The sequence below is a fragment of the Arvicanthis niloticus genome, chromosome 2, assembly GCF_011762505.2.
Source record: "Arvicanthis niloticus isolate mArvNil1 chromosome 2, mArvNil1.pat.X, whole genome shotgun sequence".
Taxonomy (NCBI): Eukaryota; Metazoa; Chordata; class Mammalia; order Rodentia; family Muridae; genus Arvicanthis; species Arvicanthis niloticus.
Window position 1 is genome coordinate 63558433 of NC_047659.1, and position 9770 is coordinate 63568202.

The 9770-nt window shown below is 34.0% G+C and overlaps 1 protein-coding gene across 3 annotated transcripts; it reads right to left on the minus strand.

Annotated features, from left to right (window-relative positions):
• Positions 1 to 1893: 1893 nt before the first annotated feature.
• On the minus strand, positions 1894 to 8911 carry LOC117703739 (olfactory receptor 4A5-like). Of its 3 annotated transcripts, none has more exons than XM_076929147.1 (3): positions 8827 to 8911; positions 6661 to 6869; positions 1894 to 5629 (listed from the first exon to the last, which is right to left on the minus strand). In XM_076929147.1, the coding sequence occupies exon 3, from the start codon at positions 5209 to 5211 to the stop codon at positions 4258 to 4260; it is 954 nt and encodes a 317-aa protein (XP_076785262.1). In that variant the 5' UTR covers positions 5212 to 5629; positions 6661 to 6869; positions 8827 to 8911; the 3' UTR covers positions 1894 to 4257. The 3 variants fall into 3 exon arrangements, with proteins under 3 accessions (XP_076785262.1, XP_076785263.1, XP_076785261.1); XM_076929148.1 differs by having other exon boundaries at positions 1894 to 5521; positions 8620 to 8911; XM_076929146.1 differs by having other exon boundaries at positions 8620 to 8911.
• Positions 8912 to 9770: the final 859 nt, after the last annotated feature.

The following is a 9770-nucleotide window of genomic DNA, read 5'->3' on the forward strand; positions in this document are numbered from 1 at the left end:
AGAATGATCAGCCTTGGTGTATCTACTCAACAAGCAAGCTGGGCAGACCTGCTCAAACCTCTGAGGTCCCGGAATTTTAACTGGAGGCAGTGAAGACACAGCATCAGAGGCTTATCAATTTGCTCTTCCCCCCCCCCCACTCCTCTTCTAATATCTCAACGCCCATAATCAGCTTGAAGAAGCTAATGAAGAGTCAGCGCCCCTATTCCCTGGGCTTGGGGACTAAGGTGGTAAATGTTGGGCTGTCTTTCTAGGGAAAAGTAGTGGTTTTGTGGGAATAGAGAGGATTAGCTAGGGTTTATTGCATAGCCATAACCTATTAGTAGAAATCTGTATAATTATTATCAAGATGAAGATATAAATTCTTAAATGGCACAAATTTACTTTGATTACAAATTTTAAGGTTTTCATTGGTGTGAACTTCTTATTGTATGAGTGAGATGAATACTGTTACTCGCATAGGCATTGTACCAGTATAACACATTTAGGAATACAAGGCTTAGACCCAGTCCTTAGTTAACTTTTTTAACTGATTTGAGATGGTCAGCCTGTGAGTTAAGGGACTATAGCAAATTCATGGCTTGGAATTTATTGTTAGGGTGATTTCTATGTTTTATTTAGATATAGCTGAGTGGAGTTAACAGGCAACAGTCCAGATTACCTAACATGGATAGTTGCTTTTCAAAACATCAGAAATCCACAGAATTGACATGACAAACATTTCTGTATTAATGTTCATTTTGATTAGAGACCGGTCTGCTCTGACAGCTTCCTATATTGAATTCTAAGAAGAAATTGAGCATCTTTGGAGTTACTCCAGTTGTGGTGAGACAGAGAGGTAAATTGCCTCTTTCCTTCTACAGACAAATTACTGTCCAGAAAAAGACACACTTGCAGAATAGTCGACTGATTATATCTGCCTAGACAGAGTAATCAGCCCTTAATAATTCTGCAGCACTAAGGTCTGTCAGATGATCCTGAGTCAGAAGGTGGAAGAACAGATGCTCCAACGTTTTGTAGTAGAGGGAGTGTCCAGGTGTTCAGAGGTCTCTATAAATTGGCTGTTTTAGAAGCTATGCTTTGTGCTTCCCACAACTATAGTTAACTCAGTCATTCTGGATTTCTGACGGGGTTGAAAACTTATAGCCTCATAGCCAATCCTGGCTATTTACCTTGAGAGAAAAGATTTGAGTGGATGGTTGTCAGCTGACATTCATCCTAAAGCCAGGTTCTGAACTAAATGTTTTACTTAGGATAGATGCCAGAGGTTCTGGTTAGTCAACAAAATGATGGACTGGGTATTAGGACTATCTTGTACCTCACTGGTACAAATTGGCATAATTATGCTCTAATTGTATTTTGAGAGAAAAGTGTCATTTTAACAGGAAGGGTGATATGTAGGAGGAGCTAAAGTGGGAGGAGTACTGAGAGGAAGAGAAGGAGTAAGAAGAGGAGAAGAAGAAGGAGAGGAGAAGCTAGGTGATGAAAGAGAGAAAGAGGTGGGAGACAGGGAGACAGATGTTCATATATCTTCACCAGTCAAAGATAGTTGATATATCTAGGTTGGGTAGTGGGTTACACCTCGGTTTGAGCAATACCAAACTTATAAAGCCTTTGATTAACATTTTTAAAAAATGTATAAATGCAAAAAGGAAAAGGGGGCACGGGATAGGGGTTTTCTAAGGGGGGAATGGGGAAAGTGTAATAAAATATCTAATAAAAATGGAAAAAATAATAAAAAAAAAACTAAGATTTTTTGTGGGTCCTTAGTATAATTTAAGTATAGAATTATTTTTTTTATGCAATGAGGGGTTGTTTGAGTTTTCAGTATAAAAAAGAATATAACTTTAATCTGTGTGAGTATAAAAACTTCACTCAGTAATTCTTTCCAAGTAATTTTCAGATCATTATTATTCAAGTATTTTAAACATAACATAAAGCTTATATTATTATCAAAAATACCCTACTACTGATAACACAAACATTGGTTCATATATCAATTATAATTACCACAAGTGTGCTGAAGGAAGAGAAACTTAGCATTACATTTAGAAAGACTTTTCTCTCCAAAGATCATGTAACCAATAGCTAAATCCCTACATATTGAGACTGATTCCGTTGTGTGCAACCTAATGTGGTTTTTCATCAGTGAAGTTTTCATGAACACCTGCCATTACTGAGGTTCTGTTCTCAGAGTGTAGTCTAATGGCCCATGAGAGGGTTAAGGCGATTTAAAATAAACTCAAAACTTGTTAGCAATGGAAGCTTTACAAACAGGTTTTGATTGCCTCCATGAAACAAACTAAGGCTAATTTAGGTAGTATCTTCCAAATGATGATAATTGCTGTTCAATTTTAACTAATACATCAGCAGAATGAGGATATACATTATAATTATAAGATAAATATTGGTAGAAACAAAATTAATTATTTCAGTTGGTATCTTATTTTTATCTAGAAAATCCAAGGAATTAAAAACTATTTCATCATGTTATATAAAGATTGTTTATAAAGTATCAGAATTCACAGTTTAACTTCATTACTATTTGTCACAATCATTAGCAAATTCAAGATAGAATGCACACATTTAATTAACATGCCACAAATTTTAAAAATCTCAAAGGAAAAACATGAAACTTGAAAATAATGAAAACAAACTGAGACCAAAGGTAAGGACGGACTCTATCACTGCAGAAAGATAACTGTCCTCTTTCCCAAAGAAAGATTTAATGAGATCAAGACATTAGCACTGCCTACACATTCAACAAGTCATTTGTCAAAATGCTTCCTATTTTGTAAATGTTGTTTGAATAAAAGAATTATTTAATGAGAAATATTTTGCTTTTTTTTCAAAGCCTGCTTCATTGGCATCTAATAATAAAGTACTAATTAGGAAATAGGTTAATCACCAAATTAAATGGTTTAGAAAGAGCTCCCATAAGAAAATGAACATAAACTATAAAGAACATGCTATGTCATCAAATAGGGAAATACTTTTTAGGGCAGCCAAAAAGAACAATTATTAATATAATGAAAAAATACCCTAGTTTGCAAAGCATAGCAAATAAATCATGGGTTTTCTCAATACACAGAAATAAATAATATAAGAGAAAACAAGATAAAAATTATGTCTTTACCACTGTATAATACTTACACATTTCAAAACAACATAACAATACCACAGATTATGAGTATCTTAACAGAATAATAAAAACATTTAAAGAGAATTATTTCAAGCTGAAGTTTAATGAAATCAGAATAGCTATTGATCAAAGTAAATTTTAAAAATAGTGTAGAAAATACTATCACAGGAAGAGAGTTTGTAAAACATATAAAAATACAGAATTAGTTGATAGGCAACCTAAAGAAGTACACAAAATAAATTATATTAAGAAAAACTTAAGATAAAATGCACCACATTTGTCTTAAATGGACTATCTTCATCTAATGCCTCCTTTCAAGGCTCAGGGTCTATATGTAGAAGAGGAAGTGGATAGAATGTAAAAGCCAGAGGTGATACATGACTTCCAAGACATAGTGTTTTTCAGACACCGGTGCATTTATCAATTCACAGAGACTACAACAGCATGCACAAACCTATACAGATACAGTCCAGACAAAAATTGAAAAGAGAAACTAAACACAAAGTTGCATGCCTTCCAAGAAGCTATCTATAGATGGTGCCAGTTGGAAGAGTGAAGAATAGCATTTTCCAATGGAACATCACTGGATATATCATCCAAAATCCAGGGATGGCTTCATTCCTAAGAGTAGTTGACCAACAGAAAATAAACTCCATGTGTTTGGTTTGTTAGAGAAGGAAAGCCTTTCATTTCATTTTCTTTACTTTTTTGTTTGTTTTGGTGGGTTCTTTTTTGAGGGGGTGGTTTTAAGAGAGTAAAGAGGGAAAGAAGAGAGAGCAACAGACAGACCAAAGAGATAGAGACAGAGAACTTGCAGTTGATTGAGAGGGGGAAGGGAGAGACATAGTTTGAAGGTCATAGTAGAAAATAAAGAAAATTATTTATTAAAAATGAAAAAAATATAGTATGCAATTCACCAAACATAGTCAAACAAGTAGCCAATAAATGAATGATATTATATGCAGGCTGCTACATTACTTACAAAAATTTCACAAAGAATAACAATAATGAGAATTACATTCATAATATGAGTAGTTTAATAGTATCAAGTAGTAGTATGAATGGTCAGGCAGAAACTCTCACTACAAGGATTTTTGGGGACTGTTGCCTAGTGTTTAGTAAAATGAGCAGCAAGAAGAAAGCCTTATTCCATTCGGACTTAACATTTTTTGTAGGAGCTTTTCCATAGAATTTTTCATCTCTGAATTCCTCAAAGTATATATTAAAGGATTCAACATGGGAGTAACAACAGTATAAATTACAGTGATTGATTTATCAATAGGAAAACTAGAAACAGGTCTAACATACATGAAAATACAGGGAACAAAAAAGAGGACAACCACAGTGATATGGGAGCTGCAGGTGGACAGAGCTTTGCGCCTCCCTTCCTGACTGTGATTCTGGAGAGATCTAAGGATTATTGCATATGAGAGTAGGAGTAGGATGAAGATGACTATACACATGGCTCCACCATTAGCAATGATGGTGAGGCCAAGGAAATAGGTGTCAGTACATGCAAGTAACAATAGTGGGTATATGTCACAGCCAAAGTGGTCGATGATATTGGGACCACAGAAAGGAAGATTGTATACAGCAAGAACTTGAAACAAAGCATGTGCAAAACCTCCTGCCCAGGCCATCACCAAGAAACGAATACATACCCGTCGATTCATGATGATCAAGTAATGCAGTGGCTTACAGATGGCCACATAGCGATCATAGGCCATTGCCACCAGAATGACAATGTCAACCCCACCAAATAAATGCTCTATAAAGAGCTGGCTTATGCAAGCTCTGAAAGAGATGGTCTTTTTCTCACGGAGCAAGTCGACAATCAACTTGGGTGATATGGCAGTGGAATAAATGGCATCCATGAATGACAAAGAGGCAAGAAAGAAGTACATTGGGGATCCCAAGGAGGGGCTGGCAATCACTGTCCCTACAATGAGCAGGTTGCCGACCATTGTTGCAATGTACATCAGTGAAAACATAACAAATAAAGCTTTTTGCCCAACAGGATCCTGAGTGAAGCCCAGCAGGACAAATTCTGTGACATTGTTCTGACCCATTTATTCTTCTATCAGGCTTCTTTCAGACAAAGAGCTCAGGAGAATAAGATTTGCCATGATCTATTAACAAGACCATGAGTCTATTCTGTCGTGGGGCATACAGTGTCTTTACAGTAGTTAACCAATAGTAGGCATTTAATAAATATATATTGAGCTTTATCTTGAAACTCTCCATTTGTTTTCTGTTAATAAATCTCTGAGTGCTAAGGTTATCAAAATAACAGTAGATCTCCATAGAGAAATGCAGATAGAGATATCTCTGTTGCCCATAAAAAGTTTTTAAAACACATTACTCCCTGGTCTTGATACACTAAATGAACACAGAAAATGTTTCTTCTAAAGAAACTTGAAAAATAGTTGTGCCACTAAACCCTGAGTTAATAAGCAAACAAAGAGCATCCTTGGTAGCTGGTAATATCTGTGAAAAACATTTTAATATTTGAACTTGTGTGTTCCTTGAGAATTCATGCCAAGGGTATTATTATATTACACTCTTTAACATAAACACTGCACCTCACAAGATAATTTTAGTTATCATATATGTCACACTTAATCTAAAAAATTAAGGAGACTTTTGAATTACATCAAACAATTCAAATATTATTTAGATACTATTACCTGTAACCTCTAGGAATTGCTTCATCTAATTGTGATATTTTACTAGTTATATTTCCATTCCATTCTTGCTTATATACTAATTAGTAACACAATCTCTCTTTGCATCCTGAAACACTAGGGGATTTGACAGTATTTCAGAATCTTTACCAGTCTCACAATCTCTATTGGTCTACACACTGTTACTTCTGACCTCTTCCCTTTCTCTTCTGCTGTAATTTGTTTTATACATATATACAGTATTAGTAAATTTATCATGGCTTTGTGAGTGATACTAATAATTTAAAATAAATTTTAATAACTACTGTGACTAAACAATAATCTAATTATATTGTACATGGTGTAGCAAGAAAGAGTCTGAGAAATACTTGGATAGAAAAGGATCATTCATAAAAGCTGTGGATCATGAAGCCAGACACCTGGTTACAGCACAAGGTCCATTCAAATAGTATCGTGCTAATCTTGACCATCTTAGTAAGTCTTCCTCTGCTTCAAATTCACCATGTGTACCACAGTGGCTTCCATGTTATCCCTCTCCAAGAGTAGTCTGATAGTGTTCCTATTTTCCTAGGGAGTGCCTAAAGCACAGCTCAACACTTTAGACATCTCAGGGGTGATTACAATTACTATTCTTGGATGTTTCACTGTAAGCATTAACTGAGAATAAGTCATGAGATATATGCAACTATTTAAATGTAGACTGGGTTTTCTTAAGGCATATAGTGCATTATGAATGACTTTCTGGATTGGGATGAAAAATTATATATCCTAGAAATTATGTTTTATTATATATAATAATTTACTCATTATATACAAAATACTATCGATACTCACCTGTGGAGAAATATATTCAGACAATCAGCAGGCAAGAAAGTTCCCTTTGCATGGACTTGGTATCAGAGAAAGACATGTGCAGATTCAGAACTGCTTAAGAAGCAGGTGGGCTGCATCTTACAGATGTCTCAGTCACATCTCTGCTTCCATCTGGGTCAGAACATCATTACTGCTTTTTTTTTTTAAGTTTCCAAGTATTATAGGCATGTCTGTCACAGAACATGGGAACATCACATATCATGTCCAATTTAGTCTTCTACATTTTACTTTCTACACAGTTTAGTTGCATTCAGTATTGATAAATATTGGTTTTTACCAGGCCAAATTTTATAGTGCCAAGTGTGATTGTTTATATAGTAGAAAAAAACATGGTACTATTTTAAACTTATGTATAATATAAATTATCAAAGAATTGATTATATAAATACAGAAAAGTAAAATGCCTACTTTTATTTTGAAGTACTGTTATCACACTTCTAGAAAAATAAGTTTAATCCAGTTACTAAGATCATGTCATTTTACAAATATAGTGCTATATTTTAAAAAGTACTTTCCTCAGCAATGAACTTCTGTCAACCATAATGAGAAGTAAAGTTATATCACTTGCCAAAACACAGATATAACTGGAAATAAACATATCATTCAATTTATCTCACTATCAAAAGGAAAAATATTTCATTTTCTCTCATTTGTGAGTTTTACACTTTCAGTAGATACATAAAATCATGTATCCCAGAAGACATAAGAGTGGAAGGGAAACAAATGGAGCTTGAAGTGAAGAAAGGGGTAGAAGAAGGAACATGGAAGAAGGTGATTGCTCTAATAACAACATATACTCTCATGAAAATATCTTACATAATCCAATAAAATAAAGGTTTTATATATCCTATACAGTACATTATAAAAACTAACAAATGACTATGGTAGGTGATATAATTTTTATGTTTTTTCTATTTACATATACTAACATATTCATTAGACAATTTCAAAATAAACACATAAATACAACATCATGTAATTGAAATATAGTAGATATATTTGTAGATATATAAAGCACTTGTGATAATACAAAGTTTTTATTTTTTCAGTTTCAATATATCTAAAGTGATTATGCATCCCTGTTAACAAAGCACATAAAACAAAATGTCTCATAAGTTGAAAATCCTAAATCATTGTCACTTATAAAATATAATCTGTTTTACTTGCTTTCTGGCAAAATGAAACATGCCCTTCTCCTCCAAAATAATTATGTGCCACTAATAGCAAATATACTTTCAGTTTATAATTAATTTGTGTAACATCTTAATTTTCCCAATGTAAATAATTCCTATGAGAGCATATGAGTTAAAATAACAACCGTATTTCAGTTCATATAGGAATCTTAACATTTTTGTTTGTAGTCCCATGAACTCACAACATGCTTCTTATTTTTATTTGAGAAAAATTCAAGGTTCTTTTGCTGGCATATCATAAATTATTTTCTGCATTTATTTGCCTTCATAACACAAATGACAGCCTATGATAATTCAGTAGATGAGGAAATAGCACCGAGACTGCAGAAAATGCATTTCCTCAAAATTTCATATTACCTCAGTCTTACTGTGATGTAAGAGCATCCAAGTTAAAACTTAAATACAAAATCTCTAAATTTAATTTCAGAACTTACTATTAAAAGTAAGTAGATATTGTCACCTCCTAAAATATCACTCATAAAAATACAAAGATGTATTAATTGTACATGTATAAAAAGTATACCGAATAATTAGAAATTGTCAATCCTCTCTATATGGCAATGTTTAAATAAAAATTCACAACCATAAAATTAATTATATGTTTTTTCTTTTGAGTCAATTGTATTAAAGACATCAAAAAGGTCTTGACTTAATAAAATATAGCAGCATACATATGGATCACAAATAAGCCAGGTACTCAACAAGAAAAATCAATGGATTAAATTACCAAAGCATTACTGGTGAAAGTTTCTCATAACTATAGCTAGAAGCCTTCAAGCTCTATCACTCAGATAGACTCTTCACAAAATCCTTTCCTTTCTTGTTAAAAATATGTCTCTGTATAAAGAACACCCCAGAAAGCTGAAACCTTCCACAGGCTATTAGAAACAATTTTAAAAAAAATAAAGGACAGGATACATAAATAGTTAAATACCAGAGACTTATTGGTCATTTGATCAGGAAAATTTTTGGTTTACATTCTTCAATTCTGTTTATGGATTTTTTTGCAGCATCACTGTTTAAATAGACAAGGTTGTTAAAATATTTGGAACAATTTCAAATGAGATCATCTCTTTTGAATAGACTTATTTTCAATAATCCCTAGAGGTAAAAGCATTAAGTCGTGCCAAGAATGAGTAGCTAATGGCCAAGTTGATTTGAAAATTTTATAATAAGAAAATAAAATTCCAAGTATATTAATTAAGAAACTATGGCCCCATGAGGAGAGCAACAATACCAACAAACCAGAGCTCCCCAGGGTCTAAACCACCAGCCTGGGATCACATAGGGAGGGACCCATGACTCCAGCTGTATATGTAGGGGAGGATGGCCTTGTTAGGCATAGGTGTGAAAGGAGATCCTTGGTCCCATGAAGGCTGAACACTGAGTGTGGGGGAATTCGAGGGTGGGGAGATAGGAGTATTGGGGTAGGTGGGGGCACATTCTCATAGAAGCAGGAGGAGGCGGGATGGGATAGGGGGTTTTTAGGCAAGGGGGCAATGGCGTAAAGGGATAACATCTGAAATGTAAATATAATATCCAATAAAAAATGGGAAAAAAGAAACTATTAGGTAATGTTGAAGTAAAATATTTAAGTAAGGCAGGTGATATTTAAAACACCCAAGAGGAGGAAGTAATCTGAATCCCAGTTCCCAGCATCACTCCAGCAGAGAATAGTCCTGCACTGGCAGTCAGAGAGGATTAAGTTGGGGAATTATATTCTAATTGTGGAAAAGACAATGTTTCTGCTATTCTGCAGGTATGAACACTTTTGATTGCGGGTCTTAAATTTGGGGACATAGAACTATAACTTTTCAATAGAGACTGTAAAAGAAAGAAGGACCTGAAAAAATCTTTTGCAGACTCTAGCAGACCTCA